At 44.4% G+C, this 15075-nt stretch overlaps 3 protein-coding genes across 9 annotated transcripts in view; 1 reads left to right on the top strand and 2 right to left on the bottom strand.

Moving 5' to 3' along the window:
- eps8a (EGFR pathway substrate 8a, signaling adaptor) overlaps positions 1-15075 on the bottom strand; it is a 92887-nt gene that overhangs the window by 4943 nt on the left and 72869 nt on the right. For 6 of the 7 annotated variants that reach the window (XM_080421580.1, XM_080421579.1, XM_080421584.1 and 3 more), the window contains 6 exons: positions 7661-7769; positions 6649-6789; positions 3960-3998; positions 3575-3872; positions 3142-3373; positions 2352-2484 (listed from right to left, as the gene is read on the bottom strand). In XM_080421580.1, the coding sequence (XP_080277706.1) occupies positions 2352-2484; positions 3142-3373; positions 3575-3872; positions 3960-3998; positions 6649-6789; positions 7661-7769 (952 nt within the window). The remainder of the gene's footprint in view (positions 1-2351; positions 2485-3141; positions 3374-3574; positions 3873-3959; positions 3999-6648; positions 6790-7660; positions 7770-15075) is intronic. The other variant, XM_080421581.1, reaches the window with a different exon arrangement.
- LOC308079931 (2-(3-amino-3-carboxypropyl)histidine synthase subunit 2-like) lies at positions 8712-10261 on the bottom strand. The gene has a single exon (XM_080421588.1). The coding sequence runs from the start codon at positions 10202-10204 to the stop codon at positions 8723-8725; it is 1482 nt and encodes a 493-aa protein (XP_080277714.1). The 5' UTR covers positions 10205-10261; the 3' UTR covers positions 8712-8722.
- Positions 11431-13293, top strand: LOC308079175 (xaa-Pro aminopeptidase 1-like; the record flags this gene model as incomplete). Its single annotated transcript, XM_080420555.1, has 1 exon — positions 11431-13293. The coding sequence occupies one exon, from the start codon at positions 11431-11433 to the stop codon at positions 13291-13293; it is 1863 nt and encodes a 620-aa protein (XP_080276681.1).

Raw genomic sequence — 15075 nt, 5'->3', positions numbered from 1 at the left:
CATGTCATCACAGTATAAGCAATGGTGGACAGTAACAAAGTACATTTACTTTGAGTACCGTATTTAAGTACGTTTTTTTTCCATCTGTACTAGAGGTGCGTACTAGGTGTGGAAAATGATTGATTCTACGATGCATCATCGACACAGCAACGTGACATAATCGATTATAGCCTGAACCATTTATATATTTTAGCTTACAATTTGAAGCTAAAATAAGTTAGTTACATCACTGCAGTTTCCAAATGAAACAGTCGTTTTATATGTATCTGACTGCTCTTATTAACTAATGAAAAATTTGCATCGAGATGCATCATACAATCTAATCAAATCGTAAAGGGCGTGCCAGTGCACACCTCTAATCTCTACTTTACCTTGAGTATTTGTATTTTTGGATACTTTGGACAAACATTGTGCTTTTGACTCCAATACATTTCTATGAAGGGAAAAAAAGTACATTACATTTCAAATATGGTGAAAATAGCAGATCTACAAGCTTATTCCATTCAGCTGGTGTCCCCCCTGTCAAATGAGTTCCTGGTTAGACGACTCAAATGAAAACCAGCAGCACTGCTTGCTTCTCAGGACTGGAGTTAACAGTTAAGAACCACTCATTGTGTAACTAAAGAATACAAACACAACTCAAGTCTGAACAAAGGCCTTTGTTAAGTTTCAGAGCTCTGGCATGTTTGATCCATTGGATATGGCTCTGTTCAGAATGGCCCAAATCTGATTTGTGTCCTATCCAGATTTGAGTCTGAATAGAAAAAAAAACAACACATGGAAACAGATTCTTGCCTTAGCCTTGTTCAGACTGCATCAAACCAATCTGGATAGGAAATCACAATTGGGCTGGATTTGGACTTCCAGTCTGGGTGTAGGACTCAGATTTCATATACAGTAAGCAGAAAGATCACCAGAACTCACTGAAATGTCCTTTAGGCAGGGCCGTCATTAGCGTTTGCATTTATCTTCTTTTTTTTTAATGTTGCGTCTGCCTTTAGGTACTTTCAATTTGATAGGCACGCGCAGCATACATGCTGCATTCATGCTGCCCTCTACTATCAAAATAAAAAGCAAATTTCCGTGAGTGCTGGTGATATATATTGCTTATACAGTATAACCATTAGTTTTGATCAAACTCAGAATACCAACAAGTCATAATATAATCCCCAAATCCATCAAATACAAACCGAATACTACTTGTTTACATTTGACAAAAAATGCTCACAGTCCTGAGATTTAGGACAACACTCACTGAGATACATCTTTATAATGATATAAGGAACCTTCTCTAATGACACCGTTAATCTCCTCTCTAGTTGATAAATAATAGACCAGATCAGAATGTTTGTAAACAAACGTGTGAGCTGTATTTCCAGGTAGAACAGGACACTTATGATATTGTTATTGACTATTAGAAGTATATTATTTGACAAACTAGACATACGTAGCTAATGTTCTGGATACTTTATTTTATATTGTGTACATACACATCCATAGACATTCTACAATTGTAATGCCTAAATTGAAAGTTGTAGAATGTCTATGGATATCTACACTAGAATTATAAAATAAAGTGTCCATTTATGGACACCATTACATTAGCTATGACTAGTTTGTCAACCAGTGGACATTTAGAACAAATCTATATATTTCTAAAAGTCAATAACAATATAATAAGTGTCCCGTTCTTCCATAAATAAGGATAATGAATAACACTGCTGACGGCGTTATCTACCCGGAAAACCTTTTTTGGGGGTTGTGGTGAGGTCATGATGATTGGGTCCATAACCTGTCCAGAACTAGAGTGGTGATGACAATGAGGAACAAGGGGGAATAAAACAAGGACACGTTTCTAATGACCTCCTCTCTAGTCCAGTGGCTCTCAAAGACCCCCGGAGTCCTTGAGGGGGTTCCAGGGGGGACCCCAGCCAAATTAGTTAAATATAGCATCAAATTCAGTTAAACCACTTTAACCCTATTGGCTATTTGAAAATAGCAGATCTACAAGCCCATAGATCTGCTATTTTCAAAACAATTGGACAAATTTGGAATACAGTTTTGTGGGCATTGTGGGCTTATAGATCTGCCTATAATGTATTCTTTTAAATGACACATTTGTTATATAATTTGAATTTGTTTTTAAATCTTGTATGGGGTCCCCAGCACAAAATATTTTCAGATAGGGGTCCACGGCCAAATACATATAAATTTTGGGGTCCTTGGCAAGAAAAGGTTTGAGAACCACCGTCCTAGTATAAGCTGTCCAGTCCACGTCGCGGTAACGGCGTCGCGGTGACGGCGACAATGACAAACGCGGTGCAGGGCCACCGGTACAGTAAAGTACCCACCTCAAGAGCAGCTTTCTGGACAGTCACTTGGCTGAAGACTCTGGCACCATCATCTGGACACACCGTCTTCAGCTCCTCCTTATTGAGCGAGAACAGCTGGGCTCCTGTCAGAACCCCCAGGCTGGTGATGGTGCTGCAGAGAGAGGGAAGAAAGGTAGGGTGAAGGTAGGTATTAGAACCCCCAGGCTGGTGATGGTGCTGCAGAGGGGGTTGTGGTAGAGTTTCAAATACACCGGGAACCATAACCATAAAAGGGAGCACTTCACCAATGTTTAACCCATCTACCTATAATTGGTCCTCCTCACTAATGCTCATTATAAATCGTTGCTGTCGGGCAGAAACCTCCTATCTCCATATTCTAACTTTTATATTCTAACCCAGCTTGAATCCGGGACAATTAAAAAAAAACAAAACATTTAATGCACATGAATCCACAATATTGCTTGGCAAGGAAACCCGTGCAAAATTATGTATATCGTCTCTGTTGGGTGGAAACCTTATGTCTAAAACTGTTACTTTTCGAGATTCAAAAATAAATAAATCAGATCTACAAGCTCAAAACGTGTCGTTTCACACCACGTTTCGAGCTTGCAAATCTGCTACTTTTTTGTGACGCTGTAGTATGATCAAGTAGGGCGTTAATTTACGAAAAAACAAAAAAAAATGAATTTGGAGATAAGGTTTCTGCCCACACACACGTTGGAGGGTAAATAAAGGCTTTTTAACTTTTTCACCAGAAGAGTACACTCCTTAGTTTTTCTCCCTTTGTTACAATGGTGGAGGGACTTACACGGAGCTGAAGCCCTTGGTCTCCAGCCAGGCTCGGACCTCTTTGGGGGAGGAGTCGTAGGTGACGTTGGCGTAGGTCTGGCCTACGGCGCCGCGCCCAGGAGGCCCAGAAGGCCCAGAAGGCCCAGGAGGCCCAGAAGGCCCAGGCACCTGGAACTTCTTCTGGGCGCTGCGGCCCAGCGTCAACCGGTGCATCAGCTCATCCTGAACCTCCTCCATGTTGGATTTCCTCCCTGCGGGGCAGTCGACAATAAAGCTTATAAGAGAGAGACTTCAACTGCAATCTTTATTGTTAGGACCGTTTGCATACCGCTATAAAAAATGCAATTCATTAGTTACTAGTTACTTTTCATTGAATTATTAATACAAAATATACAAACACTTAAGCCCTATTTTATACTTATGCCATTCAAAAATAGCCAATATACACTCACGGTTAACGGGCACATGCCGCTGGTTGGCGCGCTGCTCCCTCATGGTGACGTTGCCGGCGTCACTGGGGAGGGCGCCGGCGTTGTGGCGACTCGCCACGCCGCCAGCCTGCGGCCTGGGGGGCTCAGCGGCCGGCGGGGGTAAGGGCGGGGTGGGCAGCCTGGCAGGGGCCGGAGCTGGAGGGGGAGGCATGGGGGCCGGAGGCATGGGGTGAGGCATGGGGTGATGATGGGCCGCGGCGGGGGGCATGGCTGTGGCCACCGGCTTGCTGGGGATGTAGTCCGTCTTCATGGTCTGTTTCTGGGAAGAGATCAAGTGATACATTTTAGCCCCCCGAAACTCAAAGATAATCCAGCTTCTCAAACAGCTTCCATATTGTTTCCTTACATGTGGCTCCTTTACCTCATTCAACTCGCCCAGTAATTGCTGGAAGGGTGAAATGAAAAAAAAAGAAAATAAATGAAATGAAACATAAGGCAATAATGAGAGGGTGTTAACCCATTAAGACCGGGAATGCATCCGTGTGTCATTTTGCGATTCCTTTGGCTATTCAAAAATAGCAGATATACAAGCTCATAGCGCAGCACCGAGTGCCGCGCTATGAGCTTGTCGATCTGCTATTTTTTTAAAAATCGTGAAAATGTGTGCAAATCTTTGAATATATATATATTTTTTAAGCAAACGTTTTTAACTCAAATCTTTGCTGAATGGGTTAAAGCTGATGCATGCTTCTTCCGACGTCGGAATAAATCAGTTTTCGGACGGGCTTTCCAAACTAGTTCGGAGACGGGATGACGTCAAAATGTACGTAGTCATCTCGCCTCCCTTTTCCGAACAAAATGTTGGGACGTCAGAAGGAGCATGTATTGTGGCTTTATAGTTCACTCACAGCAGCACCGCAAACTCACTCAGCTAAAACAAACCATGTTGTTCTAAGAGAAGGAATATACAGTAGGTACAGTCATCTAGTATGGCTCTATGGCATGGGTCTTCAACAGGAGGTCCGTGACCCCTAGGGGTCCTCTGTGTGATAGGAACTTTTTATTTTTTGTATTAACCACTTGAACCCTATAGCATCCCAATTCTGGGGGGAACATTTGCCAAAAATTGCCCATCTACAAGCTCATAAACGCATCGCAGATGTGAGCTTGTAGATAAGCCATTTTTGACGAAGAGGTTTGGTGTAGAGGGGAATAGGAGCAGACCAAGTATAGAGCATAAGGTCAAGTTTATTAAGTATGGAGGGTTTAAGTGGTTAAATGTCTGAAGACCCCCGATCTAAGGGTAACTGGCAAAGTCTAACGTTGCAGCCTCACTGTCCGACCAGCTCATATTCAGGACAACAGCAACATCATCACAGCAACTCAACTGAATAGTAGATCTACAAATCCATCCCACAAGCAGCGTTAAACTCACTACAAGCACAACCCTACCTTGAACAGCTCAAACTCCTTCTTTGGCATCATGAGCTTTAGTGTCAAATGTGAAAAAAAGCCAAAAAAATAATAGGACAGTAGAATAAATGTGAACAAAAACAAACAATAGGACAGTAGAATAAATGTGAACAAAAACAAACAATGGGACAGTAGGTAATTGTGACAAATCAAAAGCATGACATAATGACCTCACAAAATGGAAGGATGTTATGGTGAAGCATACTGTACAATTAATGTGATTCATGTTAATTAGAAGGGACTATTATTTTCCCTGATCAAGACCTAAGTGTAGATAGCATAGATGGCATAGATAGCATAGATGCCAGGTCAATTTGTTGACCTGGCATCCTATAGTTTGTATAGTTTCAATGTACAGATTATTTATTTTTGGATATTATACGGTTTAGACAGATAGGTTCTTGGTTTACCTATGATCCTAGATGACTGCATTTCGGTCTATAAACGGTACTGAACTGTACAGTAGTTGTGAGGTTCGAGATGAACGACGCAACTGCTGCGACTGAACGCAGTGGGCGGAGCCTGGCGACATGTCCTCGTCTCTTCTGACTTCCTCCACCTTATTACCCTTAGAGTGTTGTCCTACCTGTATGGTATGATTTTTGTCCGCACAGATGTGTAATCAGCGATAGATACAAAATAAGTCTCTGTTCTCTAAATATGATTCGACCCAGTTTAGTATAGTACCAGAAAGTCCCACACAGGTTTTCATTCCGTCTAGTAATACATTGTGGTCGACCGTGTCAAATGCAGCACTGAGATCTAGTTTAGTAGATTTTGCCACTGTCTGTATTTAAGTGGATGTCATTGAAAACTTTAACGAGAGCAGCCTCAGTGCTGTGGTGTGGTTGAAAACCTGAATGGAAGATTGAACTGTACCTGTATGGTATGGCTATAGACTGTACCTGTATGGTATGGCTATGGACCAATTATTTGATTACAAACATTGAGACTGGACGTACAGGTGACTGTTTCATGTAATTAATTCCCAACAGATCGCCAAACCTGCTGTTTTGGGGTGCGCTGGTTTCAGTTCATTCAACCTCCTCTTGTGTGTTGGCTAGTGGGGTGCGCCCTAGCGAGACATATATACTTCATCGCGCAACGGTATTGCGCGCCAAGAACAGCTGACATACAAGCTCACAGCCGCGTCGCGGATGCGACCGCTGTGAGCTTGGAGGTCTGCTATTCTCGGCCGTTCTCTGCGCACGACACCTTCGCGGAACGGAGCATAAATTAGGCTTGACGGGCTGCAGCTGCGCGAGCAAAGCAGATTCTGGTGCCATGATCATAGAGCGCTCCCTCCGTTCTTATGAGAGCCACTGGAGGTGGGGTTTGGGGGACAACTGCTTTGAATTGTTATTATTGTTTACACACAACAGAAACCAAGAAATATGTATTTCAAGAGCGAGAGATCACAGTAAAAATCCTAAGCATTCTTCCTCCATACTGGGAGAAAAACAGCATCTTAAAGTTTGATGGGACGCATTTTTACAAGTGAGACTGTGACTACTTTTACATTGCATCTTTTGAGCGCTGGGGTTCTTTTGCTGCCGACCTGCGTGCGCATACTGGTTCTTATCAGTGTGACGTTGTCTGTTAAGGCGTCTATTAGACTGTACCTGTATGGTATGGCTATAGACCGGCTCCGCCGCCGCGTTCATGTTGGTTGTTCTGGTGATTTCCAGGATGTTGTTTGGCACATAGCCTGACGCTCCGGCGCCATTACAGACCTTCCACCACTGCTTCCTGTCGTCTACCACCTACAGGAAGGAGCCGCGCATTATGGAATGAGGCTGATTGTATGTTTAGAGGTATTTAGCTTCAGGTAGAAGCATTTTGGTTTAGTAACAATACACACACACACACACACACAGAAAGAGCTTCTACCCTGAAGCCATTAGACCACTGATTCTCAAACAGTTTCCCATCTTTGGGTCACAGACTCTAGAAGCTCACAACTTTTAATTTTATTAAATAGTGCTTAAGTGGTTAATTCACAATGGATTGTGAGATTTACCCCCCCCCCCCCCCCCCAAGATATTTCACATTACACACAAAAGGCAGATCTACAAAGCTCACAAGGTGTCACCATGCAACATGAACTTGTAGATCTGCTATTTTCTAATAGCCGAAGTATAAAATAGGTTTAAACTGAGCCGAATTCCGTGCAGTTCTCATTAATAGCCTAGCAGGTGTCCCCAATTCCCCTCTTACAGGCTGCAGAAGGATTACCACGCCAGTAATTGTCATAAATAATAGCTTTCAGTCAGTATTTTAAAGTCTTCTTTCAATTACCATGATGTGCATTTTTGTAAATTATGGTCCCATTAATTTAAAAATTGATGATAAATCAAATTGTGCTTCTAGGGTTTCTACTGGCTCTACTGAGTGAAGAACCGCCCTCACTGCCTATCCCGGCCAATAACATTCGTTTGTGGTTGCTTTTTGGGACCGGAAGTTCGAAGATGGTGGATTTGAATTTGCAGAAAAAGTGGCTTCAAAACTGGCCTGTAGAAACCAATGGGTGATGTTACTGTTCCCTTAGTCCATTTTCTTTACAGTCAATGCCTATGGTATAAAGTCATCATTACATAATTGTATGGTGACTGAAGAAATAAAAAATTGTTTTACCTCCACAACCTCATCTTTAAGGACAGACAGCTCTGTGTTGTTTCTCGCCACAAAGTCGTACTTGGATTTGGCAAAGGTGTTTGGCTGGCCTCTGTTGTGTGCATCGTAGCTTCAGAAACAAATACACATATGAGTTATCACAATGAATAAACAATATCTTATTTTATTATTAATACACATTATTAATAGTATGATGATACAGTACTATTAATGCCATTCTTGTAGCCATCCCACTAAAACAGTGTTGTGTCTGTTCTCGTCCAGCTCTAGGTTGGTCGATATAGGGACAAAATGAAAACCCAGATGATTTCTACGTAGTCAAGATATTGAGAATTATTGCCCAACCCTGGTCTGTCCCCTCAAAAGTAGACCAATCACTGCTCACGCGTGGCCTCGCGATCCAGAGCCACATTTAACCAAGAAAGCCTGACATGTCTGGTGAGGTCAAAATGAAACATTGGGCCATACATGAAAATCTATGGATGAAAAAAACACCAACATTGTTCTTGTGAAGCACTTTTGTTCTTATTGGTGAATTATTCTATTATTCAAACGGGACATGGACACAAGCAGCCAGCCTGTATTATAATGATTCTTTATACATCCAAATGTCCAGATTCACTTCCAATTCCTTTCACTTTGACAAAGCACACACTTTAAGGGTATAAAAATTAGTTAATAAGCATCAAAATGTAACCACTATAACCCTATAGATTGCCTATTTGAAAATGGCAGATCTACAAGTTCACAATGCGTTACGATGTGAGCTTATACGATGTGTGAGCTTATAGATCTGCCATATTTACAGAAAATCCTGGAAAACATTTGAAATATTTGGAATATTTTTGAAACATTTTAACAACACAAATCTTGAATGGGCGGTCCCTGGCACAAAACATTTTCAGATGGGGGTCTGCGGCCAAATGCATATTAATCTGGGGGTCCTTGACAAGAAAAGGTTTGAGAACCACTACTGTCCAACTAAGTAATATCAGTAATTACAAACTAAATGCTGATTAAATACAAAATCCGATGTGCATAAGTTGCTGTTCACACCGATAGTCATGCTGTCCCCTCATCTTCATAAGCAATAGCTATGCCTCTCCTCCCCTGCACTGCCTTCGTCACAGGTGTGTCTCCCAGACTGTGCTCCAAGCCCTGCCAGCTACGACCGGCCAAGAAGGAAGCCGCCGTGCTGGCGTTGGCCACGGTGAGCGCGGGGTTCCTCAGGACCACGGAGGCGTCAGACGGGCGCGGCGGCGGCCCGCTGAGGGCAACACGTGGCCTTCGGAGCACCCCGGTGATCAGTGACACGTCGGCATCGTCTAAGTCATCATCTTCCTCACTAGCCGGAGGCACGTGACTCAGACCACCCGGCAACAGATGGCGAAAGTCTGTCACGTACTCCTCTGACCACTCCCTGTGCTTGTTGCAGGCCACCTCCATCTCAAACGGGGTGACCACGGGTTTGTAGAACTCGCTGGAGTCCAACAGGGAGTTCTCCGGGCAAGCGATCAACACGTACACGTCGATCTCGGGAAAGTTGGCCAGCTTGGCCACGTTGAGTTTCCCCACGGCGAACATGTAGCTCTTCTTGCCCGCCCTGCGGATCGTCTCCTTCAGCTGCTGGATGATGGCGAGGTAGTCCGCCACGCCCAGTGTGCCCACTAGAATGCCCACCGTGTTGGCGTCTTTGGCTCTTTCTATGAGGTAATATCGCTTCATCAAGGCCCGGTTGATACTTGCCGACTGGGCGCGGCCCGTCGCCACCAATGGGTCGAAGGTACAGAACGAACAGCAGTTCCACATCATCATGAAGTTTCTTAAGGTTGCGCCTTCTTTGCCTATGAAGAACATGGCGTAATCCTTTACGCTCATGCCGCTTTTCAAGGCGAAGCGCCTGCCGAACTGGCAAACAACCTCGTCGTCTTTTTGACCCGGAACACAAGTTCCGTGTTGACTTCGTGTTTGTCCAGGACTGTAGCACCACTCCCCGTCCAGGAGGAGCGTCGAGGCAACGGCGTTGGGATACTCTCGGGTCAGGAGGGCGTGGAGGTCGCAGATAACGTGGGCGTAGTTCACTTCGTACAGGACTACGACGTGACTCTGTGTGTCGGGATAGAGGTCTTTGAAGGAAGACACGCACTTCTCCAGGTCCACTGGTCTTTTCTCAAAGACGTACATCAACGGCAGCCTTCTGGAGGGGCTGAGGCACGCGCGGCCGTAGTGCACGACGCAGTCCGCTCCCACGTGTTCTGCGGCCACTTCGTCCACGCAGCAACTTCCGTAGGACGTGTCACCCAGTACGAACACCTTGGCTCGGGTCTCCTTCTCTATCTCTTCAGCTACTGCTACCGAATCGACCAGCAACTCATCGGGAAACTGCAGGGCAACCTTTCTGTACTGACCGTGACCGATGAACTCACAGGTCTTCTTGATCTGATAAAACTCTTCCAGGCCTTCCAACGGAACGTTCCTCTCCGCTGTGGTGTCCACCACACACTGAAGAACTGCCTCTGAGCAGCTGCTGAATGCAGCGGTCATTGTTGGATCTCAGACAAGAGTCTCACTGGGGTTGAAGATGAATAGCCTAGCTCGTTAGCTAACAGAACAATTGAGCTGTATGACTCCTTAACACCCTCATTATTTACGCACTAGCCTTCGCAGGAACATTAGTTTTATTCTTTAGCAGCCTGACGTATGAAACCTGGCCCAAATTTGGAAATAATACATCACATACATCATAGGTGACTGACATCATAGACTGGCCACACGTCTGCAGTCCACATGGGAGCCACACTGCTATTATACCCTGCCTTGTTTTTGTCTCCGCCAAGCCGAAGGCATGGTGGAGAGTAATATATAGAGTAATATAAATAGGTAAGACAGGATTAATCAGGAACAGTACTTTCTTTTACCACCTCCTGGCGGAGACCTGTGCTCCGAGGAGCACATTTTCTAGTTCCACATAATTTGTGTATATTCTGAAATATCGTCACCGTCAGGTGGAAACCATTTCTCTTTTATTATATATAATATATTATATACGAGGCTTTTCTCGCTCTGTCTGCTGCCAGATCATGTCAGTCAAACTCCTACAGAAAGCAAGTGTATCTGGCAATAAAGAAGTTTCTGATCCTTAGATGGACATGAAGGCACAAGAGGTTCTCGTGATAACGTTTAGAGCAAGGAGGTTGTGACCTCCACACACACACGCACGTACACACGCACGCAAATACCCAGGCATGTAGGCCTACATTCATTGTGATGTGACTTCTTCTATGTCCTAGTATGTCGAGTTACGAAGTAGCAAAGCCATGCCAATAACAAACCCTGTTCGCATTTGTCACGTGACGGCCCGGCACAAACGTCACGCATGAAGATATACTGTATACGTTTGTAAGTCATAGGGAATTGGAACGGGCTGAGACCTTGACCAAATATGGAGTTATACATCTTAGATGATTGACGTCATACTGTAGTCTAGTCAAATATTGAGTTCCACCTGGCCTGGCAGAGATATGCATTGCACTGAGCTCACTATGCTAGTTAAATAATTGGATCAGATAAAGATAAACAAAGAAGATAAATAAAGATTTATCAACACTGCAGAGTTTTATTGTCTTAACGCAAACCACTGAAAGGATCTGAGCCACGTTTTTTGTGCACATAAACGTTTAAACGATAACATGGCAGCCTCCAGTTCTGTAAATGAACATGAGGTACCAGTGATCAAAGAAGTGCAAGAATTGCATTTCAAAGACACGGTCATGTCTCCAAAGGTCACAGAGGAGCTGCTCAGACACCTTCGCCAGGTGATGAAGGATGGAAAACACTCATCTGAGCCCCTCCAGGCCTATTTAGTTCCCTCCGGAGACGCGCATCAAAGTGAATACATCGCACCGTGCGACTGCAGACGTGAGTTCATCTGCGGGTTCGATGGCTCTGCCGGCACGGCCATTGTGACAGAGCGGCATGCAGCCATGTGGACGGACGGACGCTACTTTCTTCAGGCCAGTCAGCAGATGGACAACAACTGGACCCTCATGAAGACAGGGCTGAAGGAGACTCTAACTCAGGAGGACTGGCTGATCAGCGTTTTGCCAGAGAACTCCAATGTTGGAGTGGACCCCTGGATCATAGCTGCTGACCAGTGGAAGAGCATGTCCAAGGCCCTGAGTGCTGCAGGCCACTCTCTTGTGGCGGTGCAGAATAACTTGATAGATGTCGTGTGGGAGGACCGCCCTGCTAGACCCAGTACACAGCTAGTCACCCTCGGATTGGAGTACACAGGATTGTCCTGGCAAGACAAGATTACAGCCGTACGAGCCAAGATGACGGAAAAGAGAATCACCTGGTTTGTTGCCACAGCGTTGGACGAGGTCGCATGGCTCTTCAACCTCCGCGGTTCAGACATCGAGTACAACCCTGTGTTCTTTGCACACGCCTTTGTGGGGCTGAGCACGATCAGGCTGTTTGTGGACCAGAATCGGCTGGCTGATCCGACTGTGCGGCACCACCTGCAGCTTGACACCACTAGCAAGCCTGAGCTGAGCATCCAGACACACCCGTATGACTCCGTCTATACTGAGCTCCAGGCTGTCTGCACCTCCCTGGGCACCAAGGACAAAGTGTGGATCTGTGACAAAGCCAGTTATGCCCTCACACAGGTCGTCCCCAAGGTCCACCGATGCCCTATCCCCAACACTCCGCTATGCCTGGCCAAGGCGGTCAAGAATGCCACTGAGATTCAAGGCATGAGAATGGCACACATCAAGGATGCGGTCGCCCTTTGCGAACTATTTGCTTGGCTCGAACAAGAGATTCCAAAAGGCACGGTGACTGAGATTTCTGCTGCGGATCAGGCAGAGGAATTTCGCAGTCAGCAGAAACATTTCGTTGGCCTCAGTTTCCCTTCCATCTCCAGCGTTGGTCCAAACGGAGCAATCATACATTATAAACCTGTGCCCGAAACCAACAGGACCCTGTCCACAAACGAAGTCTACCTGATCGACTCCGGAGCTCAGTACACCGACGGAACCACAGATGTCACCCGTACCGTGCACTTTGGAACCCCCACCGCCTTTGAGAAGGAATGCTTCACCTACGTTCTGAAGGGACACATAGCCATCAGCGCTGCAGTCTTCCCCAACGGAACCAAAGGTCACATGTTGGAGTCGTTTGCTCGGGCGGCGCTGTGGGAGGCGGGACTGGACTACCTGCACGGTACGGGACACGGCGTGGGCTGCTTCCTCAACGTCCATGAGGGGCCGTGCGGGATCAGCTACAAGACGCTCGGCGACGAGCCCCTGGAGGCCGGCATGATCATCAGCGACGAACCCGGCTACTACGAGGACGGGTCTTTCGGCATAAGACTGGAAAACGTGGTCCTCGTTGTGCCGGCCAAACCCAAGTACAACTTCAGGAACAGAGGCAGTGTGACGTTCGAGCCCCTCACCCTGGTCCCCATCCAGGTGAAGATGATGAACACGGAGCTGCTCACAGAGAAAGAGCGCGACTGGGTGAACGAGTACCACAGGCAGTGCAAGGAGACGGTGGGGGCGGAGCTGGAGAGGCAGGGCCGCAAGGAGGCCCTGGAGTGGCTGATCAGGGAGACCCAGCCCATTAACTGAAGACCAATCACTAACTGACTCTTAAAGGGGAAATCCACCCATTTTCAATATTTAACTATGTCATTAATATAGCATAAAGGAGTTGTGTGGAAATAAGAAAAAATTAAAAAAAAAATTAACATTGCAAAAAAATTTAACATTGCAAAAAAATTAACATTGCAAATTACACTGTGATGACTCATCATGGTGTAATTTGCAATGTTAATTTTTTTGCAATGTTAAATTTTTTTGCAATGTTAATTTTTTTTTAAATTTTTTCTTATTTCCACACAACTCCTTTATGCTATATTAATGACATAGTTAAATATTGAAAATGGGTGGATTTCCCCTTTAAGCCACAGTGCTTCTCAAAACTTTTTCATGTCAAGGACCCCCAAATTAATAATGTATTTGAGCCGCGGACCCCCCCATCTGAAAATATTTTGTGCCAGAGACCCCTACTGTACATAAGATTTGTGTTGTTAAAATGTTTAATTTTAAAAACTAAACACCTGACCCACGCATCACTAGTGGTTTGGCTACTGACCACCACATAGGGATGTGTGGCTTCATTCACAAACTGAACACACGGTAACTTATACTATCCATACGTAAAGACTGGACATGAAGACCATGCGGTTATTATTAGACTCTGTCTTGTTCGCCATTATTTCTGGCTCGTAGTATAATACTATTTGAATACGGTCATTAGGAATCTATAAACTACATGAAATGATACATTATGCAAAAAAAAACAATACAACTCAAATAAATTAAAATACAATAGAAAATGCATCTAAACACACTTTTAAAGCATGCCAGACAGACAGACAGATAGACAGACAGAGACTACAGGAGACTACATACAGTATATGCCATTGGGAACATGCCAAACACTGACAGTGCTATAATAACAATTTGACAGCCATGGAGAAGTGTCCCATCTTTAATATCAGGTTGATGAGAGACAAATAAAAAGGGGAAAGTTGCAGAGCCTCACCAGGAACCAGTTGCACCACCTCACACTAAGTTCAAGCTTAGCCTAGTTATAGCTTAAATGGCTTTTAAAAAGCCATTTAACCCATTTAGCCGGGAAAGTATATGTGTCATGTGTTTTTTTTTGAAAATGTGTGCAAATCTTTAAATATATATATATTAAAAGAATATATATATTCAAAGATTTGCACACATTTTCACGAAAAAAAAAAAAAGAGCAGATCTACAAGCTCATAGCGCAGCACTCTGTGCCGTGCAATGAGCTTGTAGATCTGCTATTTTTGAATAGCCAAAGAAATCTAAAATGACGAAAAGATGCGTCCCCGGATTGAATGGGTTAAGCTATAACTAGGCTAAGTTTGAACTTAGTGTGAGGTGGTGCAACTGGCTCCAGGACTCTAGAAACGGTAATCGCTTTTAGAACACGATCACAGAAAGAATAGTGAGCGATCAGAAGGGAGAGATGGTGATCATCGAAAAGAATGCGACTTTGGTCCTTCTGTCAGGAGGCCAGCATTAAGAGTAGAGACAGAGATATAGATCGATAGATACAGTAGATAGATAGACAGACTGAACAACTGCTGTGCAAAGGCACAGCTATAGGGCTGGGCAATTAACCGAAAATATGTCGAAACCGATATTTAGACCAAAAGCTTAAACTTGCTCGAATCGAATAATCTTCGATTAACCTGTATATATTAAATATATTAACATATTTGTTTTATTTCTTATATATCAAGCAATCGACACAAAAATATATACTAGATTGTTTTATAATCGACTAGTCTGATTAATCACCACGTATTA

This window comes from Gymnoscopelus braueri (genome assembly GCF_963280865.1).
Source record: "Gymnoscopelus braueri genome assembly, chromosome: 23".
Taxonomy (NCBI): domain Eukaryota; kingdom Metazoa; phylum Chordata; class Actinopteri; order Myctophiformes; family Myctophidae; genus Gymnoscopelus; species Gymnoscopelus braueri.
Note: the sequence above shows the minus strand (reverse complement) of the source record. Positions and strands in the feature narration are given on the sequence as shown.